The 14,511-nt window shown below is 47.1% G+C and overlaps 2 protein-coding genes across 2 annotated transcripts; both read right to left on the reverse strand.

The window, feature by feature from the left end:
- Positions 1-1,457: 1,457 nt before the first annotated feature.
- LOC128713341 (cuticle protein 1) lies at positions 1,458-2,252 on the reverse strand. The gene is made up of 3 exons (XM_053808199.1): positions 2,238-2,252; positions 1,688-2,013; positions 1,458-1,620 (listed from the first exon to the last, which is right to left on the reverse strand). Exons 1-3 carry the CDS (start codon positions 2,250-2,252, stop codon positions 1,458-1,460), a joined length of 504 nt encoding a protein of 167 aa, XP_053664174.1.
- A 6,853-nt stretch (positions 2,253-9,105) lies between these two features.
- Positions 9,106-10,064, reverse strand: LOC128712327 (uncharacterized). Its single transcript, XM_053807223.1, has 3 exons — positions 9,612-10,064; positions 9,391-9,539; positions 9,106-9,334 (listed from the first exon to the last, which is right to left on the reverse strand). Exons 1-3 carry the CDS (start codon positions 10,062-10,064, stop codon positions 9,106-9,108), a joined length of 831 nt encoding a protein of 276 aa, XP_053663198.1.
- Positions 10,065-14,511: the final 4,447 nt, after the last annotated feature.

Here is a 14,511-nt window from a genome sequence, read left to right on the forward strand (position 1 = left end):
TCAAAGAAATAAGTCAAACTGTATTGATTTTATATTTCTTTGCTATTTAGTAGCTCGTTCAATGGCTTCAATGACTTCAAAGATTTGTTTTAACATAGGAGTAAGTAGGTTTTTGACTGTTTGTGAGCCGATTTGCTCTCAACATTCCCTTATACACACTTTCTGGTTGTGTAAGGCCTGAGGTCCCTTTGCGTAAATCTTTGATGCCATTGTTCTTCTAAGATTCTTGATAGGGTCATAATCCAAACAGTAAGCTGGCCATTATAAACCGATGATTTCTTTTGACTACAACCATGCATTTGATTAGCGTGATGCATGAAGTTTAGCATTATGCTGCTAGAAAACAGCCTAATCACATGGGCAATCCGCTCGTCCTCCATAATTCTCTTAGAACAGATCGCTTCTTGACTATATTTGGCAATTTTTTTTTATACAGTCTTTTCACGAGAAACTCACGTAACTCGAATTTTCCCGTAACTCTAATTCGCTTTATAATAACGTTTATGCTCAGTATTCAGTGATCGATTTCTTCTTTTACGTTATGAGGCACATAGTTAATTGATAATTTTACAATTATTTCGACAATTAGGGTAAATTTTTACCAAAAACAATGTTTTGAACATTGAAATCTATCGTATTTTTGGGAAAATTTAAAATTTGACAAATAAAAAAAAAATTTCCACATACAAAATTACACGAACTGTCAAGAGTTGAACTGTGTTTGAGATTTGCGTATCTCAAATTCGCATAACTCGAGTGTCACGTAACTCGGGAAATGACTGTAAATTATGTTTTAAAAGATAAAAACTTAAAAATAAAATAGAAAAGTATCAGGTGCGACTAAACAAATGCATCGCACCGTATGTGCCCTACTACTCATTTTCAAACTGCTTTCATAATACGTGTTACATCATCGTAGATATCATGTAAGTAATATGACGTATGGCCAGCGTTTCCAAAATCATAGTAAACCCACGGTCCTAACGATGGCAATAAATTTCGGATGATTCGTATGGATCGCATAATCAAATGTACGGCGGAACACCGATTGGTTGATTCTTAAATCAATTGCATTTCAAATTTCATTTGCGATGTGTGCGATCGCACGCTTGAGATAACATAGTCGATGAAGATATTGCTGTAGATATGCTTGTTTTGTTCTTACATGGCTTTTCTTTTGCCAAAACAGATTCTCCAATGTTTGGAATTGTTGCGCTCTTATCGTTCATGCTGTTGATCAATCGCTTTAAGGAACACGTAACATCTCTACTAATGCGGCAGTATTTCATGCACAAAACACTAACGAAAACAAACCAGTACTGGTCATTTGCACAACCATGGCAAAACTTTGGGCAGGATGAAAGTCGGTGGAGCAGAAGGATAGAACGTACGTGGGAAGAACTGGAACGGAGTAGATCAATGAGGTGGGAGAAGAAGAAGGCGTGGTGGCGAGTATCTTAGCAGTAGGGGAAGTTCGGGCAGGTGTGTGGGGACACTCCGGCCGGGTACTGGCGGGTGGTGTATCCTGGCAGAGGAGCGGCCTGGTGAACGCCAGCCTGGACGGTGTTATCACAGTACGGATAGTTCGGGCACGATTGCGGGTTGACACCGGCGGGGTAACTGTTGGGAAATAGGAGGTTATCAGCAACAGCGGTTCGAAAGGTCCGGTCGAAGTGCCGCAACTTACCGGTCTCCTCCGGCCGTTGGGGCGGGCGCTCCGAGGTAGTTGTGGCTGGGACCGGTCAGAGCCTGGTACGAGTGAGGAGCACCGTGGTAGTACGGGGCCGGTGCCGGTGCCGGAACTGGGGCCGGGTTCCAGCTTGGCTGTGCGTTCCAGTTCGGGTTCCAGTGGTTGGCGGCATGGTTGTTGTAGGGGTTGGGGCTGTGCAGGGCCGCGTTGTCGCAGTTCGGATACGACGGGCAGCGGGACGGATCGACTCCGGCCGGATACTGGGCGGCTTGCTGATGTTGGGGCTTAGCGGCAACCACGGCGGCAAAGGCCAAAACAGCGATCTACAAAGCAGAGCACACAACACAACGTTAGCAAATAAACACGGAAGCGGTTCACTCGCCGTTCGTCGCACCGCACCACCAATGCACTCGAGGATCCACGATCCTCGTCACATCCACTTCCGCCATTTACATTCCAATACACACACACACACACAAGCACACGCACACAGAGGCACAGTTCAAAAATTCTCAGGACCTCTCGACTCCTGCGCCGACTTGCTTACCACTTTGGAGAACATGTTTGTTGGGCAGTTTGGGCTGATGTTTCTCTAGCGTGAAATCTTCCTGATGCACACAGCAACGTTGGACTTTTATGTTACCGAAACACGGGCTGTTGTTCGCTTAACACAAAACTTCCAAACCGAGTACCGAATACTGATCACCGAAAGGACAATACCAGTCTTTTATAGTAGAAACACCACACCCAGCGTTCGGTTCGGGCCCGTCCGATCTCGTGTCGATCCTCGGCCGAAACGCGTTCTAACCATCCCCACCCACTACTGGGTCTGCGGTCGGGCCAAGCTTCGCCACCCGCCGCCCTTACCCAAACAAAACCGCCAACCGTGCAATTAAAGGGAAGGGCGCCCACGAGCGCCACCGATTTCTTTCTCTATCCTAAATCGATCCAATGGCAAAACCCCCCAGCTCCCAACACGAACGAACACGGCACGAAACGCACGAACCAAACGTTCTCCCTTCGCACCGATCGGCTCCCTCGCGTTTCGTAGTCGATATCGGGCATACTTAGAGAGTACAGTTAGTACACCAGCAGAACCCCCTACTTACGCGCGGTAGACGATCTCGGTGGGTGAGCAGTGCCGTTCGTCGATGTTAGCGTCGGATCGTACAATTAACACCGGGGCCGGTTTTCATGCGTCAGTACGGAAATTGGGTGTATGTGAGCGCACCCACCCAAGCACAAAACGACCCCACCATCCGCAACCTCTGACCCCGCCCCAGTTACCTCCCACCCATCCCAAAGCGCCAAATGTGACACCGGGGCTCCGGGGCTACAAAGGTTTGCCGACCGATTAAAGTTGCGTTCATGCGTACTACGGAGGAAGCGGAACAGAATTTCAGAACGAGAACAAAAAAAACACCTACACACACAGCGTGTTTAACGATGACAGAAAAAGTCCTCAACGCAGAGATAAATTTAAAACATTCCGCCATGACAAGACAATGAGCATAACAGTGCAAAACAAAGCGTGGCGCGGTTTTAAATTGGAAGGTTTTTTTTGTGTTGAAATTTTGATTTTGGGGTTCCAATTTCAAATGAGAATAGCTACTTTAGAATACTTTTTTATGAAATATTGGTAATTTATCAACTAATAATTATAAAACTCCTATATACTCCTTCAATTCTATGATGATGATCATGATGACGATAAAGATGTTAAGTCCCACCTTAAACCTTAACAAGTTTTGAGGAAGATGAAATTAGCTTTAGGACATTTAAACTGTAATACAGGGTTTAAATTCCATGTTAAAAAAACTAGTCGATAAGAGGTTGCATTACCAAAGGACCAGTCGAATTCTACAGACTTCCAACAGTTGAACTCACATTTCCTAACTCCCCAGTGTCCGTCGAGGATGTCTGCCGAGTACCATTGATTGGGTAATAGTCTATCAGCTCATGCATATGGCCAGACCGCACAGACACCAATATCGTGTTAGGGACTCCCGAGACAGGGAGGAACATTTGAAGAACATAAAAGTAGATCTTGCCATACTGTATACAAAATCGATTCACGAATCTCCACTATTACAAGATTACTTTGCCTAATAATTGTATTAAATGTAGACAATCAATTGGGATGAATCTCATTCGGATTCGCGAACCTTAATGAATCCTCAGACTGTATTAAAGACTCTCAAGAATTCGGAGGTCCGTTGGTGTATTTGGTCGCGGTGCCAGTCCTCACTCAACAGGTACGGCCCAAAATTTCGTCCGGATAAAAAAAAATCAAAAAAAGTCAGAAATGGCAGTCCTTAGACCTTTTGAGGTTGTTGTGTCGATATCTTTGAAGATTCAAACACTAGACAATTTCAAATGAATGGGAGTCGTCAATTCTTCAGATATTTTAGACGCTACAAAGTTTCAGTATAGTTGCTAAGGCATATTGATCTTTAGAGATTCAGAAATCATCAGATATAAAGAATCTTTGGAGATTCAGGTATCTTCAGATATTAAGAATCTTTAGAAATTCAGGAATCTTCAGACATTGAGAATCTTTGGAGATTCATTAATCATCAGAGATTTTTTTCACGTATATCATTCAGTCAGTCGGTCAGAATTTGCTGACTCTTAAAACTAATGATATCTCATTTTCCAAAGTAATTTTCATTCCAACTCTTCCAATTCCAACAGTTTCCAAATCCAACTCTCAAAATTTAGACGGCAAAGACATCTTGCTAAAAATTCCAGCAATTCACCACCTACTCGAAGTAGTGTGTGCTATATCTCCCATCTTGTCATGTACTGTATAGCTCTACCCGAGGCACTTTACACCTTCTACTATTTGTACTGGTCCGCCACATCGCGACCGTGTAAATAACAACAAGTTGCCCTTGATTGCCGGTCCGGAAAAGTATGATTCTGCGTCTACCCCGGCCACCGTATACCGTGCTACAGTTTTCTTTATAATATGTCGTTTCGATTTTTTTTTGTTTTGTTTCAGTTTCAGTCCTTTGCTGTGTCGGTTCCATCCGCATGGACCGCACCCGCACCCTTCCTGCCTCACCCGTCGTCCACGCCACGGTCCAGTTCGCCTTCGCGTCAAACTAGCGAAAGTGAGCGCCACCGAAGAGACCGACATGGAAACGGAAGGGAAAGGCCCCGGCACAACTGGCCACACAAACACACACCGCACGGTTTCGATCGATGCGATTGCCCCGGCGATGCAAAAAAAAAAACCAGATCCAGCGCATTGCGCACGTTTGAGAGGATTGGTTTGGTTGCAGCATTTGCGTGTAACGACGAAAACCGATCGACAGCGAGGTGATCACACTTCTGTTGCGGACAGCGCAGTGAATGGACATGCAGGAGCGTGTCGCGACCCGAACCCGATGTCCTGCAAATTGCCCGGGATGGTGCAGCGAAGGCCCGGGAAGGGCCAGCAGCAGTAGCCATAAAACACACACGAGGAAGGTGTGATGCGGGGTTCGCATTCTTTCCCATGGGCGTCATTGCCTAGTGGTGGAACGGTTCGGCGGTTGTGGTCGCGTGCAGCACCCGTACGTATTCTAGCGATGCAGCGATCGTGCGCATTGACATAAGCCACCCGCGCGGGCACTGGCATAACCATCTCCGGTGCGATTGGTACGAAATTGACGGTTCACGCCTTGCTGCTGCAGACGATCGTTAAAATAAAGCTAATGATGAACGCCACCACACGCCCACGCACACTGACCATCGCTAATGACTGGCGCACTAATTAACGAACCAGCGCCCCAAAACAGGGATAAATGAAAGCCTCTTGTGGTGCGAAATCAATTACACGATGAGTCAATCCGTTCGGTTCCATACCCACCTGTTTCGCTTTCGGTTTCTTTTCGGGCGTATTTTTTTTATTTTCTCATTAATGGCACTGAAATGTTTACACACGCATTGAGCAAACCCATTCACTAAACGGTGCCCCTTTCCTACAGAATGGTGTTGAAAATTGTTCCGAGCAATATTTTACTGTGAAACTGAACTGAAAACATAACGGCGAGTTATCTTTAGCATTTATTTTGATCTTAGTACAAGCAAAAACCATCAATCTAAACAGCTCGATTAAGTTGTTAATTGCTGTTTGCAAATCGAATCTGATGGCTGAAATAGAAACATAAATTAAGCGATACGTCCTATTAGTTTCGCCGGCGCGGCAAAAAGCCACAAATCAACAGCAGAAACATTCTATTTCGCACCTACTGTTTTATTGATTCTACACCTTTGGAACAAACCTTTTGCCAAGTGAACCGTAACCCATAACAAAAAAAACCTTAAATAAAATGTGACAAAAAGCTATTTTCGAAAGGATTTCAACGCCGGCACAAGCAACGAACCCATCCGCTCTGGCTAACAACCATGCATAAATTATGTCGTGCCGCACCTTCCAACCGTGCCAAAAATTGAGTGGAATTGCGTCCGTACGACCGGCGCACTTCCTGACAACTCACAATCGCTCGTCGTCCACGCTCGCCGCCGAAAGTGAATTCCTGAGCGTGGCCCTGAACTTCGCGCCCGGTGTTCACGCCCTGCAGTGAAACGAACCGAAGAAGGTGTCGATCGAACCGTACCGATCGATCGCGCTTCCTGTACCGGCCGGGTCGCACAAAGTACCCGCGGATACTGTCCGCTAGCTACCGGTTGCTTCCTCTTGTTGCAGAAGCACCACCCACGGACCTGCCACCAGTCAGACCCGGGCCCATTGGACTCCCCTTCGGTCCGCTCGTCGCTTTGGTATTTGTGACGGGGTCAGCAAGATCTGCGATCTACTGATAAAACTGGGCTTCGGGCCAACCCCGGGCACCAATCGATCCATGGTACCATCGGACCTTGGAACTATTACCACCACCAATCGGTTGTAAGCATAGAGCAAAACAAAAAAAAAGCCCACATATGCCTCAAGAAGCGGGTTCTCCGTGCTGCCACATTGAAATGACAATCCTCGTGCCCATGACGGGCCGATGCGGCAAAAGTAGGAAGCTGTGATCGGATCCGACACGGCAGATCTACAAAGTGTACACTTAGTTCGCTCCCGCTCCGAATGCCCTCGCCGCCGTGTGTGCTAATGTTGCGACCTGCGTTAATGCAGTTGGCCCGTCAACGTGTACGGGTCGATTAACGAACACTTTTGGCGCACCGCAAACATCATTGTCATCCGGACGGACAAAGACGGTGGCGCAGGTTTGCGACTGAAATCGCCAACAACCGACCGAAACGGGGGCAATTTGCGGGTCTCGTTAGTGACAACGCGCCAACGCGTGCGTATGGTGCCAGATTTTGCTCAAAACCAACGCTGAAGAGTGTCGTCGCAATCGGCACGCGCGAACATTAGCGAACGATCGATCGGTTGCGTTCGATTACCAGGAAACTCCCGGGCACGCCGTAGCTCGCCTTCCACCAGCCTTCGCTGTCGAAGTTCGCAATAAGAATGTGAAGCAATTTCCCGCCAAGTGCATGTCAGCGGGGGCAGGGTTTTTTGCCGTGCCAGGCCTGCGGTTCCTATTCGTTGCGCCATCGGGCGGTGGTGTGCCTTACCGCTTGCCTGGCCCGATCGTTCCACACCGATAGGGAGGAAAATTGAACGAACTATAACGGTGCGCCGCGTTCTGAGTGCGGTCGAACGATGGCAGAATAAAAAAGGGAACGTATTAATGTGACCTTCCAGTGACCCACGGCTTTTAATAATGGACCACCGATCGATCGGTGGGTAAGTACTTGCCGGTGGGCAAATAACACTGATGCAACCCGCCCGAGGAAGTTTGCAAAAAATAAATCATTTGAGACTTCTCAAACTTCCTTCTCGATTCAAACTTTTAGTTTTTTTCTGAACTGAATGGCTCATTTGCAAGCATATTTTGATGCAAATTGGTGTATCTAGCTTATAATTTTCCATTACACCACTTTACACCGTCTGTGGACATTCTGAAACCATTGAAGCTGGATAGAATAATCACGCAAAATTCCGAATTAGAACGTTACCAATATCCGTTACATTAATCCCGCACACCTATTAATAATCATTAGACCATGGGGACAAAACTGGCGGGAATTGTTTAAACGCCGATCCGACTCCCCCGGGGGGGGGGCTTAATGCTTCAATCGTGAGCGACAATAATCGTTCAATGATAGTTCCTTTCCCCGGCCACTATCCGCTTCTGCCCGGCAGTCGCCCACACCGACCCCACACCTATCCAGCCATTCCCCAACCACGTAATAACTTCATCGGCCACTCACTTTCGTCCATCCAACGGTGGGGCGCGAGCCGGCGAGGAATGTGATGTGTTGCATGCCTACGTGCGGTCACAAGATGTCTTGCGCCCAGGCTGACAGACCGTGGGGTGTCGCGATTACCTCGCTTTACACACTTGCCCCCCCCCCGGAACTGACGGACGGGTATCCCCGACGGGATACTCAGCACAACTTCGTCCGCCAACCGGTGTGAAATGAAACCGAAAGTAAGCCACGGCCAGCGGAACTTCCCGGTCGCCGCCCGAGGGACGGAGACCTCACACAAAGTCCTCACCCAACGTTTTTTGTGCCGGACGGTCAGGAAAATTACTGCAATTGTCTTTGACACGAATGAATTCGATAGATGATTGATCGCGCACCGGCACGACGGCCGATGGTCGGGTGATCGGGAAACAAATTTTACAAATTGAATTCCAAACTGATCGTGCTGCGGGGGTTGGCGTTTGCGGACGTGTTTCGTTAAATGGCTTCCCGTTCCATAGGCGCGGGGCTGGTTCTTGGAAGTGCTGCTGCTGGACAAGTTGCACAGAACAGCTGTTGTGGTTGAAGGTGTGTAAATAAATAATGCGTAAATAAATGTATCTGTTAGACATGCTTCTGCCTGGAATGTTGCCTATATTAGATCGTTTGTGTTGGAAATATTGCGCCTCATCAGAGAATTTTAGTTCAAAAGTCACCAGACACTTACAGCCATAATCTCCCGGATATATCATTACCTAGTACGGTAATTACCACATCATTTCAAATCTGCCACCCCTTCGACAGGTGTCGAAAACGCGGAAATGCATACTTGCCCCGTGTATTGCTATTTACTTAAAAAAAAGTACATTGATTCTGATGTTAAACGATCTTCGTGGAGGCAAAAAATACACATACCAACTTTCCCCCCGTTGACGATTCAATCGTTTCTGACACTGCAGATCCGTTTGATCTCCCCATCCTCCGCAGCTCTTGCACCATTCACTTCCAACAAGCTCCCGCCGCAGATGTAACGAAAGCCAAATCAAAACACGCTACGAATATGTTATGAATATTTACATGCTCGGTTCTGATTTAATTTACATCGAATGCGAATAAAGCATGCACGAACGGCGGCCAACGACACCAGATCGTGCGGCCGACGGTTTTGCTCAGGGGCCGCGTATAACACGCAACACTGCGTCCCGGAGATAGATCAGATTCGTTGCCTGTACGCAGCAATCGTCAGCGAGCGGTTCGATGACTTTGTCGAGGATTGCCTTGCTGTGGCGCGTTGCCGGTATAACGTACAGCACGGTGATGATGATCGCACCCGCCAGAATCAGCTTGTTGGATTTGAAGCGTCGAAAGCATTCGTTGTCCTTCATCGATGTCTTTAGGCTGAAGTTGGAGGGAAGTTGTAGTAGCCGTGCCTCAATGTCACGCTTTGATAATACCTATTGTAGATGAGTGTTCGTTCTGCGGTGACCAAACGTAACAGCCTCAGTCCAATGTTCCATACGCTTTCATTAGTTGCGATGTGCAGCGGTGTTAGATATTGCTTCGAAAAACGTTCAAATGCGCCCAATAGCAGGGACGATCGGAGCTGAAATTGTGCGCCATAATAAGAATCCCCATAAAATCCTTTCCCTCCGGACGTTCGTCCATTGATACGCACCTCGGTGTCCAAAATCTTAATAACCTCAAACTCCACTGCCAGCATGTTTGTGCTGGAATCGCTCACTTTGGCCGCTCGCTTCAGAGCCGTTAGATCCAACTTTATTCCAATGTGTATGTACTTGGCAACGATGTCAACTACGGCCACCACGTACATTGGGAGTTGGTGCAAAAAGGCAGATTGGTTGCGCTCCAGCGACTCCGGCGATGACTTCATCCAGCTCTGGAAGGCGCGTACCAGTAGCAGCTCCAGCGTATCGATGGTTGTAAATTCTATTGCCGGCGAGAGATTAAATTGTCTCGCCAGGCAAAATACGAGCTTCCCCAGTGGCTTCATTATAAAATCTGCCTCATATTCGTGAGACGCCCATAGCAGCGCATCTCGGTGATAGAGGCTTTTCCAATCAGTTTGAAATCCCGACTCGTTGCTGAGCATCAGTGCATCTTGGTCCATGTTGTGGCAAGTCTTCGAACAGACACTGTGGGAAAACGAAGCGGAAATCTCTTTCAAATTGATTGCTCGTATTCACTGCCTTTCCATGATAAATCTTTGTCCATGCCTCATAAATACCTGCAAACAACTACAACAATAGGTCCAGACCTAACATTTGCTCCGTTTAATGACCCACCGCAAACGGGAAACGGCCTACTTTGTGACATTTTAATTATTTCACGAATTGGTGCAACCCCCATTTATTCGCTCGGTCTTTATCAGATCTATGCACCATCTGGACCGGGCAAGCTTTATTTAGAGTTCTGTGACATTTAAGCACTCGCGACCTGCAAAACGGGCCGCCCCAGACACTGGACACCCCCGCAGAGTGGAGTGAGATATTGCCGGCGAAGAATAGTGCGACTTTGCGAAACTACAAAGGTTGCTGCACCAAAGCCCTTTTCCTGCGTCATAGCTTGGCTGCACATACTCCAGCTCTTACGTCACGGCGCCAAGCCTGGGTACGTGTGGCGACGCCAGGCACATCATATCCTGATGCAGAAATCATGTTTCACTGCTGCTATATGATGCAATGATAAATGATTTCTAATTGTGCTCTGGTCGAAGAGCTGGCGGGATACCGGTTAATGCGATACCTTGCCACGGGCCAGTTTAATGGAATTGTTAATGGATAACGATTATTGTCACCTTTGCGCATGCAACATTTCTTCGGACGGAGTGAAATGAGGGGTGAAATTTATGTGATCGAGCCGATTGTGCGGAATCAAGATCGTAAACATGACAGAGCTGGAACCAATTATCCTAACGCTGTTCCTGGACACTCTTTCAACATCGGATTTGATTAAAATAAAAGTAAAATAAGAATAGAGTTCCATCTAATTGGTGCAATAGCCGCTCCTTTAACTTCAGATTTAATTACTATGAAAGTGAGAATAGAATTCCATCTAATTGGCCCAATCTGGGTTCAAATCTCGGGGGTTCTATTATAAGTCACTCTAGCAGGTAGATATTCCATCTCAACCAAGACTAATGCTACCAGCCTTTCCCAACTTTAAAATTTACAGTTATTGTCCCTGCGTCAGGCGCCATTTTGTGGTATTCCGTCAGCAGCCACAGCACCGCGTACGCTCAAATATCAATTAGGCTTTCACATTATACAACTACTAATATGATAATGTACGGCAGTCAGGATTTGCATACCGCGCACATTAAATCACGGTCGGCCCTACCGGTCTAACCCTTTTCCGTGCTGTAGCAAGGCAAAAAAAAAAAACGCGCCGTTATTATTGGTACAATTTAAACGAACGGCGCTACCCTTTTCTCCCCATTCCTGAGCCCTGCTCTTGCGACACCGTCAACCGTGTGCCCATTCTCGGTGCGAAAACCAAACCGACGGACTTCAATGATCTCAGCGGCTGAAGGCGCTGCCCGGAAAAATGCCCCTTCGGTGCAGGTTGCACGCGCCTCACCCGTTTGGCAAAGAATCGGTAAATATTTACCGATTAGCGCAATCATTCATGCCGCTAAAATATTTCACTCCGCTAAGTGACATAATGAGTGTTATAAATAAGTTGTAATGTTTGGGAAACGCTGTGGTCAAACTTCTATCAAGCGGTACGTAAGCGGAACAGCGGTTGCCAAGGAGCGGAGGGGGGGGGGGGGGGGAAAGAATTCAGGTGACAGTGGAGCCCCTGCGGAACCGAACCGTACTAATTTGTTGAAACGCAACAGAATTGCTAACGTGTATATCTTACCTTTGCTGGGTATGTGTTTGTGTTGCACACGCCGTTCGACGGTCCTAGCGTGAAATCGAATAAAGCGACCTGGTTGCGTGAACTGTGCGCTAAGATTATCTCAATCGAAACCGAGCCACTGCGGTCGTCCTAGACGGTATCCCTGCTCGCAGGGAATGCTATTCAAGTCGCGTCAACTGCCAAACGGTTGTCAGATTGTGTTTAGGAATATCGCAAAGCCTACTGCTGGGACTTTTATTACGCGACACGATCGCAACCGACCGATCTGCACTGTCAACAGGTGTGGATGTGTGGTTCTGTTCGAGCAGGTGCAAAAATAACGGCACTATCAGATAATTCGCATATTCGATCTCGCACCTCGACGACAGTGGATTGACGACCAGCTAATCGGTTACTGAGCTGTCACATTGGCTAATTGTCAGAACGTGGGAAATTTCAATCTTGCAGATTATTGGAGATTTGTTTGATGATTTATCGCAGAGGTGTGGGATAGTGAATCGATGCATTATGATTGGAATCTTGGTATCTTCTACCCCATATACAAGAAGGGAGATAAGCTAGAGCACACAGCAATTACAGGGGTATTACGGTGTTCAATACCGTCTACAACATATTCTCCCTTATACAGCAGGATCAAGAAAAATGGTTTGTAGAAGATGGTTGGAAACTATCAGAGAGGATTCCGAAAAGGAAAAATCAATCACTGATCAGTCCTGCACCATGCGACAGTTCTTGATGACGATGGTGAAGCAACAGCTCCTCTCCTTCCATCTCTTCATTGACTCCAAGGCCGCATACGATAGCATAGCCTTGGTAACTGTGCGACTCAACGAGCTCTCTTGGAACCCCGGCCAAACTTACCAGACTAGTACGTATGACAATGATCGACGTCACATGTCAGGTGCTGGTGGATGGAAAATTCTCAAGGCCCTTTGAAACCTGCAAGAGTCTGTGCCCAGGAGATAGGCTAGCTTGCTTACTCTTAGTCTTCTTAGAGAGAGCCATCGGTGACTCCGAGGTGGAAACTTTGGGTACCATCTTCTATATGTCAATCCAGATTTAGGCATACGGTGATGACGGGCTCTACGAGCTGAACGACGAACTCACTATCGTACAACGGCCTAGACTCGCCAAGCTCCGTTGGACTGGTCATGTCATGAGAATGACACCGGACGTCCTAAGAAACGAATGCAGTCGTATGGCTCAAAGTCTCTTTAGACCAACTCATCAATGCGACAAGAATCAATAAATTCCCCTGCTTAATCCACGCAATTTGATTGCCAACCGCAATCCACTGCGCTAACAAACTAAATAATCGATCACCCCCAAAAGCTGTTCAGTTCCAGTAAGATTTCACAATCGGCGCGAGGTGACATACGGTGCAGATTTTATTAGCCTCCATAAACAACCCCCAGATAATTCGAGGTGGTATCTATAATTGAGGTATAAAACGATATAGCTACCGGATAACTGGCACCCTGAAAGCCGACCAAGAGATAATCCACTCGCCTTTTGTGAGTAGAAAAACAGAGGCGAGCTGCATTTCGCAAACAAACTAGCAAAGGAACACTTTGCTCCATACTTGCTCGGGAAGTTTGGTTTTTGTTCCGCGCATGAATATAGCTACTAAAAAATGGAAACACCGAACGTGGTTGAGAGGTAACATTTGCCATGCTTACTAGATTTATCTTTATAGCGTATAATTAAGCGCCGGTACACTGTGTTAGAAACTTCTGCAAGTTGACCTCAGCAAGTCGCTCGCTTGTCACCGCGCATATTTATGGCTTTCTTCCGTTTTCCTGATGGCCTCGGCCCGATAGGGTGGAGCAATGGCGTGGATGGAGTGAAAACGTAAATTAATTTTAAAGCACCATAGGCATACCTTACACCCCCAGTTTACTTTCAACCGAGTTTTTCTTTCCCCCATCTCGCGCAAGTCGTTCCAATTTTAGTTCTTTGTTTTACGCGGTTAGGAAAACAGAAGTGCTCCAAAGTACGTCACGTTATGCAGCGAATGGGTAAGACATTGGCATTGATTTTATTTATGGCTTGCATGGTAACCATCGCAAGCGGTCAGTGCATTCAGTGCAGTGGTCAGATTACCCGCGCCCATAGCAAAACGGACACGGCTTAGCCGAGCAGCGTGAACCGGTTCTGGGGTATGCGTCCAACGGGTAGTGTACCTACCTGTACCAGTGGATTCTTTGGTCTTCAAACACGGCTAATCTGGAACCAGTTCCATCGGTTTTCAGCAGGCTGTGGAGAACGCATTGCTGCCCTCCCTTTGGGGTTTGCTCCATTGAACCTAACATAACTGTCGGAAGTGATCGTGCTGCCAGATGGTAACGTCGTAGGCAGGCACCTGATCCAACCAACGGACGCCCGGTAATACATAATTTCAACAACAAAAAAAAGGGGGCCACAAGGTGCTGCGCTGCTGACAGCAGTAGTGTTGCCATGTTCTGCTACACAGGCGTGCTATTCTAACAGCGCCGTACAACTATTCCGCATGAGGTAACGTCAAGAATGGTACCATGCAAAACTCGGCAAAAGATAAACGAATGGTTAGAGCCCGAGATCACCGAACGAAAGGTACCTTTCGGGACAACTTTTGGTTTCGGCTTCAAACTCGTTGCAATCATGTCATGTTCAAGGTTTCCCGTGCGTATCGCTGCACACATAATGCGAAAGAA

The sequence above is a fragment of the Anopheles marshallii genome, chromosome 3 (genome assembly GCF_943734725.1).
Source record: "Anopheles marshallii chromosome 3, idAnoMarsDA_429_01, whole genome shotgun sequence".
NCBI lineage: Eukaryota > Metazoa > Arthropoda > Insecta > Diptera > Culicidae > Anopheles > Anopheles marshallii.

Coding starts and splice junctions, on each gene's coding strand:
- LOC128713341 (XM_053808199.1), bottom strand. Junction 1,621..1,687: donor CCAACGGCCGGAGGAGACCG/GTAAGTTGCGGC, acceptor ATTTCCCAACAG/TTACCCCGCCGGTGTCAACC.
- LOC128712327 (XM_053807223.1), bottom strand. CDS start 10,064: ATGGACCAAGATGCACTGATGCTCAGCAACGAGTCGGGATTTCAAACT. Junction 9,540..9,611: donor TTAAGATTTTGGACACCGAG/GTGCGTATCAAT, acceptor GCACAATTTCAG/CTCCGATCGTCCCTGCTATT. Junction 9,335..9,390: donor CGAACACTCATCTACAATAG/GTATTATCAAAG, acceptor CTCCAACTTCAG/CCTAAAGACATCGATGAAGG.